The sequence below is a fragment of the Eleginops maclovinus genome, chromosome 20, assembly GCF_036324505.1.
Source record: "Eleginops maclovinus isolate JMC-PN-2008 ecotype Puerto Natales chromosome 20, JC_Emac_rtc_rv5, whole genome shotgun sequence".
NCBI lineage: Eukaryota > Metazoa > Chordata > Actinopteri > Perciformes > Eleginopidae > Eleginops > Eleginops maclovinus.
The window spans coordinates 16,127,484-16,140,432 of record NC_086368.1 but is presented as its reverse complement, the minus strand read 5'-3'; the positions used below and the strand labels follow the sequence as shown (position 1 = coordinate 16,140,432).

Sequence of the window (12,949 nt, the reverse complement as noted above, 5' to 3'; positions counted from 1 at the left end):
TGGGCAGCAGGAGTTTCAGTAATTGCAGCAAACGCTATTGAGGTGTTGTTGGAAACTGGCTGCTGGGGAACACAAGAGCTCCCCTCTAGTTTAGATGTGAGATGTGGTTTCAAAAGCCTCTTTGCCAGCAGAAGGGGGAGGAGGAGGAGGGTTTGTGGGGTGGAAAATTCCAGATACCATGGGGAATTGTGGGGGGAAAAGGGAAATAACCACAGTCGATACTGGCATCTGAGGAAGTTGGGCATTTTTTTAATAGATTGCATTTGTGTTACAAGGTACTCAGAGAAGTGTGAATAATGAATGTTAATGCAGACTGGTGAGCTGAAGGTGCTTCTTGGTTTTCAGAGTTTGAGTCTGTATACCTGAGGGAAGCTTTGGATGTTGTGGCGATGTTGCTACTCTACCTGTGGAAGAGGCAGGACTTTGTGGTAAAGAAGTGGGCCCATGAGACACCAGTAATAAAGTAAACATCTATCTGTCTGTCTGTCTGTCTGTCTGTCTGTCTGTCTGTCTGTCTGTCTGTCTGTCTGTCTGTCTGTCTGTCTGTCTGTCTGTCTGTCTGTCTGTCTGTCTGTCTGTCTGTCTGTCTGTCTGTCTGTCTGTCTGTCTGTCTGTCTGTCTGTCTGTCTGTCTGTCTGTCTGTCTGTCTGTCTATCTATCTGTCTAATGAAGAAAAACATTGTAACTGGGGGTACTGGGGGTACTGAGGATACTGCAGGACCTAGCCACTATCACCAGGAGGCCTAGTTGTTGCTGTAGTAGGCATGATGCCCTCATTGATGGGTTAAAATGTCATTCAAGTTAAAGTACAAAAGTATTAGCATATTTATTCATAATTATGTTGTGTTTATCAAGCTGGTAAAACTAGAACTCATTTCAATGTCTGTATTTACTAGTGGGTAGAATGTTAAATCAATCCATTTGTATCTAAAGTGTATTTAGTGTTAATCTTATTGTTTATCATTAAGCTATATAGAGGTAGGCTACTACATACAGGGCCGCCGCTCCCTACACGCAGAGTACGCAGAGCGCATAGGGCCCCCAGTACCTGGTGGGGACCCCTGAAATTAAGATTGAAAAAAGTCATAATAATCATTACATTATTACACAAAAAAATATATAGAAATTAGTTATGAACAGGCCCACCGTTATTTAAACAAAAAGAAGTATGTACCCTATCCCTCATTTCAGGAAAATTAGATGTTTTTATCTAACATGTAAAAAGAAACCCCAAAATTGTACTTCGCACTTCAGCTTCAGTTATTAACCACAAGAGGGCTCACTATACTTTGAGCTCTGTGCACAAACCTTTGTTGTAGAGTGCAGAGAGGGTCAGTCCTTCAGAAAGCACTTCAAATCAAATGTGTAACAGTTTGATAAGGGACTTCCAAATGTCAGACACTACAACCAATTTCGTAACAGATGAGACAACAAACTAGAGCAGTTTTTAAGCCAATTAAATGACAAAATGTTAATTTATCAACCCTTAACTTTTACTAAATTTGCTGTAGTACCACCAGTATTCACCATCATCACAGGTGGTGCTGGTATCACAGCAGAGCTAGGCCATCATAGTCAGTAGTGCTCCATGAAAATGTAGTGGATGAAGATGGTCTGCCTGAACCTGTTTTAATAGTTAAACTTGGTAGATTTAATCAGAAGTGCATTGATGCTCGCAATGACACATTCAACTAAAAAGGAGGTTAAACAGATATGTTTAAAGCCATAATCAAATGAATGTATTAGTACACTACTGCAGAACAAACATTAGAATGAAATAGTTGCATTTGTGCTTTACAAACCTTGCTACAAATAAACAACTTTTGCACATGGACTTTGTCAGAGTAATTCATTAAAACTTTTTTACACCAAAAAATACAATCACATTAAATGTTTCGGTTGAATAGTTTTTGCTGATTTCACATGTTATCAACGATGAGCCTCAAAAACATGACTTTTAACCGGTGGGGTTACAACAGCAAGAGAGAGGTGTCAACTCAGATGGTAGGAATTTCCCACCTGAATTGAAAGATGGTCCATTCTTCATTCAAAACTTTAAATGGCAAGAATAGAAACAAAGAATTTAAGCATCTATACATCCTGAAATGCTTACTATGTAACCTGAGAAAAATGTCCATGCTCTCCACATGTAAATACAATTCTGCTACAACAAATAAAGATGTATTTAGAAGAGTTAATGGGAGTCAAATGACTATGAATAGATAACACAAGGAAATTTGTTATTGTTTGGATGAGGCCATTGTCTGGTGGAAGCTCTCTCCACATTTAATTGCACCTTTTCATGAAGGCTAGATGGGAGAGAGTATAAGTGGATCTCTTGAAATTCGAGAACGTTTAGAGGTCTGTGACATCTTCTTCGGACCAGTCATGCTGATGCATCACTGCAGCAGCTGCAGACCTAACACTACGATTATAATCTGTGGTAACACCGACTGACTGTATCCGTTCTTTAGCGTCGATACTTTCCACAGATGCAGATAGAGACTCTGTATCCAAATTCCATCCATGGCCCGAATAAGCTGGAGGGAATATTGTTGTACCATAATTTTCCTCAGTGGTGTCCATGCCCATAGTTTGTGTCCAAGGGGAAGGTGGTAGTTTAAGCAGTCCTGCTATAAGCTGCCTATGGTAAATGGCGTTGTCAATGCTGCGCCTGAGGTTAATAGGCGATAGAGGTCGAATGTCGAATTCTACAAGTGAGATAATACATTCACACTCCCCAACTTTTTGCCAGAGTAGTGCAGCTTGAGAGTCAGAGCTGTTTTTACTTACAGGTTCAGGATTGTATTCTGGAGTAATTTTAGATGGTTGATCATCATACGGACATGTTAAGTTGTTGATGAAACATGCTCTGGACACATCATACTTTGCCCAGTTACTCGGCTTCAGATCTTCCCAAGTTTTATCAGATTTTTTCAGTGGTCCTCTCCGTATTCTGGCCAAGATCCTACTGCACCAGCTGGTCTTCTCGAAGGCTTTAGCCACTTCAATTCTGCCCTGCCCATGATGACCCCTTGATGGTGTCCAAAAGATCCAGGATCCAAGGACAAGCAAAAAAAAACCCCAAGCTAACTCGAGTATTCTGGCCCAAAACTGACTGAGCCACCAGCCCCAGCCAAAGTATCTCCAGTTCCCGAGAAGCCCATAAAGCCAGAGGAGACCATACATCTGAATGCTGCAGCAGAGAAACCCGAAGAAGGCGCACACTGCTGTAACACGCTTTGCATGTTTCTCAATCCTCTGTGAGGGAACCCACTGAGGTACAGGCGACCTGAGACTGGGGTGTAGACCAGAGAAAGACATGATGAGGATTCCCATGCAGAAAAAAAGGCCAAAGCAGAGAGAAAGGGTCTGCAGCAACAGAGGGAGGGTGGGGCATAATGTTGAAGAAAAAAGGTCTGCTGCAATTAATAGGGTGCAGTGTGATAAAGCCAGTAATCCAACCACCCACGAGTGCTGCAGTTTAAGCGAAAGAAGTAATAATTTCAATCCTTTAAAAGTGACCAGAGCAATGAACACCTGGGTCCATAGCAGGAACAGCAGAGGAACATTATGAAGTGCCGTCAGAGTTGCACGGGGCAGGATACCATTGGTGCCATAAGGATCGAGGAGTAGGATGACACCACGCAGACTACCACTTAGCATCAGCAGAGAATTTGTCAAAATCAAGGCTTCGCAAACAGGATGGGGAAGAGTGCATGCACCAACCACTCCCAAAGCTGCCAGGACTGCCATCAATATGAAAAGGCTGGCTGATCCAAAAACATGAAATTCCCAGGCTAATGCCAGTGTGCACCCCATGTCATCCCAGAGCAGATTGGTACCATTAGAGTTTGCAAGAAATACACAAGGACTCAAACCAAGCGCACAGGGACCTACAGGTCCCGACAGGTTCCGGTTCATTGAGTAAGATGCCGCCATTGTTTGAAGAGATCAGGGCTGTCGAAACCTTAAAATGAGAGACAAAGGAAAGTCTTATTTTGATGCAGGAGAATTCAATTTGTAAAACATTTTTTTAATTAATTGTGCATTTTATTATGTGGCTAAAAGTTATTACATTTGATCAACAATTAAGAACTGACAGTATGTAGTTATGTCTTATTATCATATCAGCCTAAAGAAAATAATTATCTTTGAACCTTTCCTCAGTTGTGGTGTTGCTGCCTTCCCAGGGAGCTTTCTCTGAGATTGTGTGTATACTGGAGGGAGTGTTTCCTGTAATTGAAGTATTAGCTTTGACAGCTCTTTGGTCATGAGCCTCTGAGTGGTCAAGAGTAAGTGCTGCTGATGTAGTTGGTTTGGTTCCAGACCCAGAAAGATTTTCATTGCCGGTTATTGTATTCTTTATAAAACACAGCTTGGCACAAACAGGATGAGCCAGTCTGTGACATTTATAGTTTGTATACTTATAACAAGATTTGCACAATGCCTTGAACAATTCTTAAAGATTACCTCATTTCCCAAATGTAACCTCAGGGAAATGATAAACAAACTTTATTTATGTTTGTCTATTTAAAAATGCTCAAACTATTAACTATAGGTTAGGAAATGCCTTTTTTCCTGACTTTCTATTAAGAATGTCAAAGTTTGTCAAAAACAAATACAAAAGCATTAGTAAAGCTTTACATAAAATGCTTTTGTGGATTCTCTAAATCAAGCGTAGGATTTATCAATTCTCCAGTCATAACACAAAATTATCAAAACAATCTATTGCAAAAAACAATCTCTACTTTAAACTAAACCCAAGACCATTTGCAAAAACTCAATAAAACCGGATAACTGACCTGTCATTCCTTTTGCTTTGCTTCCTTGTGGTACGTCATGGGTAGCACTCCACTTCTAGCTGCATCAGAAGCATGTGTAGCATCTGATTTTAGTATTGATGTATATGAATAGCATCACAGTCAGGGTTCAACACATTGGATTTACAGACATGCTCACAGCCATCAAGATGACGTCTTACTCCTATTAAAGTTGGCTGGTTACTTGGCAGCCTCCCATTCTGATGTCCCCTGTAAAACCAACAACATCAGGGGCCAATTCCCCCAAAAAAACCTCCACGGGATTATTCCTCTCATATGTAAATAGAAAAAAACAAATGTTGTAGATAATTGACTTTAAGAAACAAACACGACTCAATTGCCTCTTTTGCACTAGAGTTAAATTAAGGCAAATCCCTTCCCTAAGGGATTACATTAAGAAGCACAAAGTCAAATTAAGTGATAATGTAAGGCCAACTAGACACGCGCACTCTCGATTGGTTTAATGCAAACTCACTGTTTTAGTTTGAAACATGAAAAAACATCTCATGACATTTGGAGGCTAGATGCATACTGTATTGTAAAATGAATAAGAGACTGTTATTTATGACCACCATTTAGCTTAATCTTATCATGTATTTGCATTACCCGAAAGGTATTTTATTTGATATAAAATATATTTACTTACGTTTATTACCCCCACCACCACTTCCACTACAGAGCCCCAGCAGTCTGCAGTGAGTGTGGGAATTAACTCTTTCCTATCCAGTGTGTGAAGGACGTAGCCTATGCACACAGTGCATCTTTGCTGGTCCACCTTAAGACGGGCGAGAGGCAGTTTGTTGTGGAGAGTACTGGGGGAGGCCCTCAGCAGCACATGCCTGGCTCTTTAAGGCAGACTGGGGAAGTTAAATGTTGTTAAAGGTACATGCATTCAAATGTTTACCAGACATCAACAGAACAACCCTGGAAAGCACTTACACATTTTTGCAGTTCATATAAGTCCATGTGTCAATTTTAAATGACAGTGAACCTAATTCCTGTAGTACAGAGTCAAAATATAGTGATTGTGGAGAAAGTCTGACAAAACAAGGTCCATTTCCCATCTTCTTTCAAGAAGTTTGGGCCTATATTATGTCTGTATATTATTGCTATTGCCCCTCTTATGGGTCTGAAATCAAATTTGAATAAGAAGATTATTGTCAGGCCAATAAACAACTGAAGTTGTTATATTTTTAAGTGTCAAACTATTTATTCAGGGCAAAGAGAGTTTATACAGCACACGGCTATTAAAAGTGCATTAGAGTAGTTAATGATGGTCTTTAATTCGAATGTATTCTCTATCTATCCATCTATGTATCTGACTGCATATAAGTGAGTGTGTGTGTGTGTGTGTGTGTGTGTGTGTGTGTGTGTGTGTGTGTGTGTGTGTGTGTGTGTGTGTGTGTGTGTGTGTGTGTGTGTGTGTGTGTGTGTGTGTGTGTGTGTGAGATGTATATTTTCACTTGATATATTCTCAGTTCAGTTATTTTCCCGTTCTGCTTGTCAGTGCCAGCAAATAATATAGTAATTTAATATAGTACGTGGTATACATATACATTACATAGTAAATGGTGGGAGAATATTAATGGTGATGTTTGGCCAGGTAGCATTGTATGGCTCATTGTCCAAATTAGATATCAAAGTGTGGAATTTTGAATTAAACAGACACATTATGAAATCATAAAGCATCCTTACAGCTTGTGAGATAGGCCTACAGTGCATGCTTGCATGGTGTTTTCTCAGGATGGAAACTCTTCTTGTTCACAGGACACCGCGGCAGGCCGTCGCCTTGCAGAGCAGTCTTGAGAGCAGTCGCGTTGTTTTCGGGGCCTATACTTCCGTTATTTTGTATCTCACTGAATAAACAGTGGACGTATTTGCGTATGTAGTTGTGTTGTGTATGTTTTAGCAACAGCACTTGAGTTTCAGTTGGATGTATGAATCGTGTGCTTTCCTGTAGCTGTGAAACTAGTTTTACACCGAGGCGTGCCTGGACCTCATCAGACGTCAGACCTCGCCTCCTCGCTGCCGCTGCTCCTACATTTTTATCGCAATCTATAATCACAGCATTGTTTGCAGGATTAAAACGTCGCTACACACACTGTGTGATGGAGTGAATGGTGTGCTGGTGGTAGCTGTTAGACGTTATCGGCTTTTTTAGTTTTAAACACCGTGCCTTGGCGGAAAGGAGAGGATTTCGTTTTATTTAAGGTAGCATGACAGGATTCAGAGCCATTGAGCTAGCTAGCTAACCTTAGCACAATGGTTAGCTAGCGTTGCTAGGAATGTACTGTTGCTTTAATATTTGTTAACTTGTGCTATGAGCGAAATGTGTCACCTGGTCGCACAATTTACTGTAAATATCACATCGGTTATTCGATTATCTTATTTATAAATAGCGGTTTCTAGCCAACTATCCATATGGCACAAAACAGTGTCTTGCTAGCATCGTAAAGCTAACTTGTTAGCCACTAGCTGTAACGTAGACACTATTATTAGTCAGTTGTAGGATGTAAAGTCAGGCATATATACTATTGGTGCTTTAAAATGTATCTAAAATCGTTGTTCATATTATAACATTTTAGACCTAGCTGTGATCAAAATATGTGAACGTAATATTTAAGTTACTAGAAAAGTGCACTAGCAGTCATTGTATTGAAAAATGCACTTTGGACCGTGGGCTTCCTATGTTAATTCAACGCCCCCTTTTTTAAATTACAGTTTTAGATATACTATTTAGCTAATTATTTCTTGCTTGTATTATTGCACTGCCCATGCTTCCTTGAATCATCTTCATGATAGATATCTGTGCTTATACATTGTCAAAGTAAGCTGTTTTGGACTAGATTTTTTAAATGTTTTATTTTCTTTCTAGGTCTTGAGGATGAATGAGCAGGAGAGTGGGGTGGTCTCTTTTGATGAGTATGTGCGGCAGAAGGCCCGCACAGTCCCTCAGCACAGGATGAAGGAGTTTCTGGAGTCTCTCTCCAAGGGCCCAGAGGTGCTGCAGGAGTTCAGCCAGCAGGGAGGGGCAGCCACCACAACAGCCATGGTGTACCAACAGCAAGACACCAACTGTGTGTACGCAGACAGCACAGAGGTGGCTGGCTCTCTCTTGGAGTTGGCTTGTCCGGTAAGAGCAGGTCTTTTTTTGTTATGGTTGTGGATGTTGAATTATATTATTCACTTCATACATGTACATGCTTTATGACAGGTACAGGTGACATCGGCTGAGATTTCACCTCATTTGTCTGTGCATCAAGAGTCTGAACAGCAGCTTCAGGTGCAGGTTAGTTTATATGGCACTGTCAGTTTCTTTCCATGCTTAAATTGCACCAGACAGATAGGGCCTGATAGGTACAGAAACGCTCTCATTACTCTTTGCCAATACGAAAACAAAAGAAAAGGCAGCATGGTGTTTGAGTCTTTAGGTTATAGTGGAGATGGGGTGAACTATCTTTGCCCTTGCTGCCCTTATACCACTCACCGTGAGCAACAAAAACACATAGAGTTTAGTGACTTCCTCTGTGGAGAAGAAGTTTGATCAACTCAGTATTCATAGATCTGGGGGAAAAAAGTACTTCACGGTGTAAGTAAGGTCCTTCTTTTCTTTATGTGTTCTGACAGTTCTGTTTATTTCTCAAACTCTTGCACTGTGCCAGGTTCAGATCCAGGAACAGCAGGACCAAACCGTTGGCCAGGTTCTTCAGGTTGCCGCCCCCTCTCAGCAGGACCTGCAGGGAATCTCAACAGCACATTTTATCCAGCAGGGAGAGCTTACAGAGGAGCAGCAGCAGCAGGTCCTGGATGTAGTTAAACAGTTACCGATATCAAGTGCTTTAATGTGATTCTGGTTGTTGATTATTTCAACTGTGTTCCACAGATTCAGGCGCAACTGGTGGCTGCTGTAGCTGGAGGACAACAAATCCAGTTGCAAGGAATGCAGCATATTCAGCTGCCAGGCGGCCAGCAAATTCAACTCCAAGCTGGTCAACATATTCAACTACAAGATGGTCAACATATTCAGCTACAGAGTGGCCAGCAAATTCAGTTACCAGGTGGCCAACAAATTCAGCTCCAGGGTGGCCAGCAAATTCAGCTCCAGGGTGGCCAGCAAATTCAGTTACCAGGTGGCCAACAAATTCAATTACAAAGTGGCCAGCAAATTCAATTACAGAGTGGCCAACAAATTCAGCTACATGATGGCCAGCAAATTCAGCTACAGGGTGGCCAGCAAATTCAGTTACCGGGTGGCCAACAAATTCAGCTACAGGGAGGCCAACACATACAGCTACCAGGTGGCCAGCAAATTCAGCTACATAGTGGCCAACAGATTCAGCTACAAGGTGGCCAGCAAATTCAACTACAAGATGGCCAACAGATCCAAATTCGGACCATAGAAACCACGTCTCCATCACAGCAACAGGACTCTGCCAGAGAGGCGGAGAGGAGGTCCTCCACTGTCTCAACTGTCCTCCAACCTGCCAAGAAGCGTAAGGTGGATGTCCCTGTGTCTGTGTCTTACGCAGTTCCACAGGGCCAGCAGGTGGCCACAGTTGTAGCCATCCCTCAAGGGCAGCAGCAGAGCTATGTGTCCCTACGACCAGACTTGCTCACTGTTGACAGCGCTCAACTGTACAGCACTACAGGAACCATCACAGGTCCCACAGGCGAAACCTGGACCATCCCTGTTTACTCCTCTCCACAGCAGCAGGGGGTTACTCACATCACCATACCACAGGACACGTACAACACAATGCAAGTGACCACCACCAATGGTAAGGACAAAATGTCCCCCAGTCCTTCATCAAGGTCAGCAGATGTGCAGTCGCCCTCAACTGGGACGCAGGAAGAAATAGTGCAGACCTTGTTCCCAGCGCAGTTCATGAACGGGAACATTCATATCCCTGTGGCAGTGCAGACTGTAGGAGGGTCTTACAACACCACACAGTCGGTACACATATGGGACCCAAATCAGCAGCACGGTCAAGGAGAAGAGGGACAAGACCAGCAGCTCCATCTGCAGGTTCGAACAGACTTTCTTTAACTGAATTTGTCCTGTGCTATAATCAGTTTTTAGTATTAACAACATTCTGTCACTCTTCTGTGGCACTGATGTAAGGATCAACTAATAGTGTAATGCTAATATACCCTTTTCAAAGAGCAAACCTTTTATTCCTAAGAATATTCAAACTCTGGAATTTGATAGACTAAACAACTACAACTTACTTAAGTAATTACAAATTTACCTAGCTGAGTTATCATCATGTGATTATAAAGATGCTTTTTATTCTTGATGCCCTGGATAAGCAGAAAGTATTAATTGTGATTATGATTTCATTTTGGTTTTGTGCAGGGTCACATAGAGACGGAGGCTCATGCTGAGCAGCCTACAGAGATCATGGTTCCTATCTGCCTGAAGCCTGAGGAGGGCCTGGAGGTCTGGCGTCTTTGGGTTAAGAGAAAAAATGCAGAGCTTAACAAGCAGGAGAAGACAAAGCTTGCACCCATAGGACGTAAGTCAACTAACAATTAATAGCACACACATTCCTATTTGATATTAATCAAACAGCCCTGATGTCTATAATTGTATATTACCTCACACAAGAACAAATACAGTTTCAGTTTCATTTTCATTCCTGGTGCAACAGTGTTCATATTGTACTTCTTAATAGCTTTCATTCTGCTTTAAACTGAGAAGTAAGCATGCTAACTTAGCTATAATAGAACTGATAAAAACGTTTCCTGTACTCATCTGTCCGCTTTTATATAGGTCGTCAGCCGCTGCGTTTTCAAGAAGATTTGGTGTCAAGTGCAGTAGCCGAGTTGAACTTGGGTCTTTCCCTCATGACGCAAGAGGCACGAGGATCAGAGGAAGAGCAATTCACATCTGATGTTCTATATTATGTTTTCTTGTGCATACAAAAGGTTTGTTTTCCCATGCTCAACTGCTGCATCATGCCAAAGCTCTGTCTGCTTCAAGTGTGAACCTGTTTGTTTCTTTTCTTAGTATCTTTCTGAAAATGGACGTGTGGATGACATTTTCTCTGATCCGTATTACACACGTTTTTGTGGGTGTTTACACAAAATTCTGGATGGTTGGAGACCCAGTGTCCATCCTTTAGGTAAGAGACAGTCAACACTTATGCTTGTTTTCCAGTGTTATAGAAAGACTCGCTCATTGTGTGTTTTCATCTTAGGTTATGTCATTCCAAGTCATGTGACAGAGGAGATGCTGTGGGAGTGCAAACAGCTCGGTGCACATTCACCATCCACATTGCTCACGACTCTAATGTATTTCAACACTAAGTAAGTAACCCCTTCTCAGCACCGACTGACCTGAGTCTGTTCTCATTAATGACACAGGCCTGCAATTTAGATTTCTATGATGTAAACATGTCTTTTTCACAGGCATTTCCAACTGATGACAGCTGAACAACACATGCAAGTAGCTTTCTCCAAGGTCCTAAGACACACTAGGAAGAACCCCGCCAATGCCAAGGACAAAGCCACCAGTATCCGCCTTCTCAAAGGACAAGGTCCGCAGAGTGCAGGACAGAAAGGTGCTCAATACAGTAAGCCTAACATGGAAGGAAGTCGAGCTATGAGTCACAGACTTTGACAGCAGAAGTTTCTTGTGCTGATGAGTTGTGTGTCTTCTGTTTCAGGAACTGATGACATGTATGAAGAGCAGATTGAGGATCCAGAGAATCCGCTTCGCTGCCCAATTAAACTTTATGACTTTTATCTCTTCAAATGGTGAGTGACTCAATCACATACATCCTATGTAACTGGATCATTAATCAGTGTGCGTCATCGTAAACCTTGTACTATTCCAATTTGTAGAGGTGTTGGGCACCGCGGCTGATTAAATGTCAACAGTAAATGCCACAAGTAAAGATGGGTACCCAAATGTGTTTTTGAAAGAAAGCTCAGCACTCTATACAAAGGCTTAATACCTTATGGTAGAAGTCAATGTTGGCCATTCCCATCCTGTTATGTCTCCTACGTTTTGCAGCTAATTTTGTGTGGATATCATTTGTATTACCATGATTTGTGCCACATGCGACCTTCAAGATCACTGTAGCAACATTTCGGTTGGCATTTTTGTAATGGGGAGCCTCCTGATTACCCATAGAACCCTTTTTCCAATCTCAAGGGGGGAGATTTAAAAAAAAAAAAAAAAAATGTGCAGAGCCTTCCAAAGTCTTACCTTCCTTTTCTTTTTCCAGTCCTCAAAGCGCTAAGGGGAGGAACGATGCATACTACATGACTCCAGAGCCTGTCGTTGCACCTAACAGCCCGATGTGGTACTCGTCTCAGCCCCTCACGAGTCAGCAAGTGGAGCAGGTGTTGGCCCGCATCATTGTGGTCCGAGAGATCCAGGAGATATTCGGTGTTGTACAGGGCATCATGAGCTAAGCTGAGAAGAATCACTGGACTCATGGGAACTTGATCTCCAGTCACTGATTGTTGACTATGCAGTATCCATCCTGACTCTATAAACCTCAAGCACCATCATCTGAAATCAAATGAGACAACTTCTGAAACAATCGTTTTAGCTCTCTAAGGAGCTCATCTTGAATGATTTTTTTTCTTATATTTTCTGTGTTCAACTGATGGGTTGGACTGTATTCTTTGACCACCTTTTGTAAGCCATTGCCTCTGTAACCTTTAAACTGGCAATTAAGGGAGGATTAAGTCTCACCACTGCTGGACCTATTTGACCTCCTGCCCTCTGAGCTCAGATTGGGTACATTTTCCTGTAAAAATATCAAAACAGTATGAGGACATTAAACCCTTTACTACTTAACCTCGCCGATCATTTACCACATTTTGTGTTTTCTTCTAAGTCCCACCATGATATACCTTATTGGACGAATACAGGACCACTTCTCACAACTGTTTTTGTATATTGACTGCATTTTGAATCCTGTATTGATACGTTCGGAGCTGAAAAACTTGTGCCTGTTTTCAAAAAAGACGTCATAGCTTATGCTTGTGGGAGTCAGACCTCAAAGTGCTATATTGTGGTCATTCAGGAGATTAGAAACATTTTTTCTCAGGTCATAGCTAGTGATTTAAACCATCAAGGATATTTGCCTACTTATTCCTGTATGTATTAT

At 41.8% G+C, this 12,949-nt stretch overlaps 2 protein-coding genes across 5 annotated transcripts; one reads left to right on the top strand and one right to left on the bottom strand.

Annotated features, from left to right (window-relative positions):
- Window positions 1-1,250: 1,250 nt before the first annotated feature.
- On the bottom strand, window positions 1,251-10,684 carry LOC134882637 (proline-rich transmembrane protein 3-like). The gene is made up of 4 exons (XM_063910455.1): window positions 6,519-10,684; window positions 5,470-5,680; window positions 4,806-5,033; window positions 1,251-3,970 (listed from the first exon to the last, which is right to left on the bottom strand). The coding sequence occupies exon 4, from the start codon at window positions 3,940-3,942 to the stop codon at window positions 2,356-2,358; it is 1,587 nt and encodes a 528-aa protein (XP_063766525.1). The 5' UTR covers window positions 3,943-3,970; window positions 4,806-5,033; window positions 5,470-5,680; window positions 6,519-10,684; the 3' UTR covers window positions 1,251-2,355.
- On the top strand, window positions 6,612-12,636 carry LOC134882635 (transcriptional regulator QRICH1-like). 4 transcript variants are annotated; one of them, XM_063910452.1, is made up of 12 exons: window positions 6,612-7,034; window positions 7,699-7,956; window positions 8,038-8,112; window positions 8,486-8,623; window positions 8,707-9,849; window positions 10,180-10,339; window positions 10,597-10,751; window positions 10,834-10,948; window positions 11,024-11,132; window positions 11,235-11,398; window positions 11,492-11,582; window positions 12,056-12,636. In XM_063910452.1, exons 2-12 carry the CDS (start codon window positions 7,708-7,710, stop codon window positions 12,243-12,245), a joined length of 2,589 nt encoding a protein of 862 aa, XP_063766522.1. In that variant the 5' UTR covers window positions 6,612-7,034; window positions 7,699-7,707; the 3' UTR covers window positions 12,246-12,636. The 4 variants fall into 4 exon arrangements, with proteins under 4 accessions (XP_063766522.1, XP_063766521.1, XP_063766520.1 ...); XM_063910451.1 differs by lacking the exon at window positions 6,612-7,034 and adding an exon at window positions 7,057-7,179 and having other exon boundaries at window positions 11,235-11,386; XM_063910450.1 differs by lacking the exon at window positions 6,612-7,034 and adding an exon at window positions 7,057-7,179.
- The last annotated feature ends 313 nt before the right edge of the window (window positions 12,637-12,949 follow it).

What these genes read in the sequence shown, in the direction of transcription:
- LOC134882637 (XM_063910455.1), bottom strand. Translation starts at nt 3,942, where the DNA reads ATGGCGGCATCTTACTCAATGAACCGGAACCTGTCGGGACCTGTAGGT.
- LOC134882635 (XM_063910450.1), top strand. Translation starts at nt 7,144, where the DNA reads ATGAGCGAAATGTGTCACCTGGTCGCACAATTTACT. An exon ending in TTTTCTTGTGCATACAAAAG is followed by an intron (nt 10,752 to 10,833) that starts GTTTGTTTTCCC and finishes TTCTTTTCTTAG; the next exon opens with TATCTTTCTGAAAATGGACG. An exon ending in CTAATGTATTTCAACACTAA is followed by an intron (nt 11,133 to 11,234) that starts GTAAGTAACCCC and finishes TCTTTTTCACAG; the next exon opens with GCATTTCCAACTGATGACAG.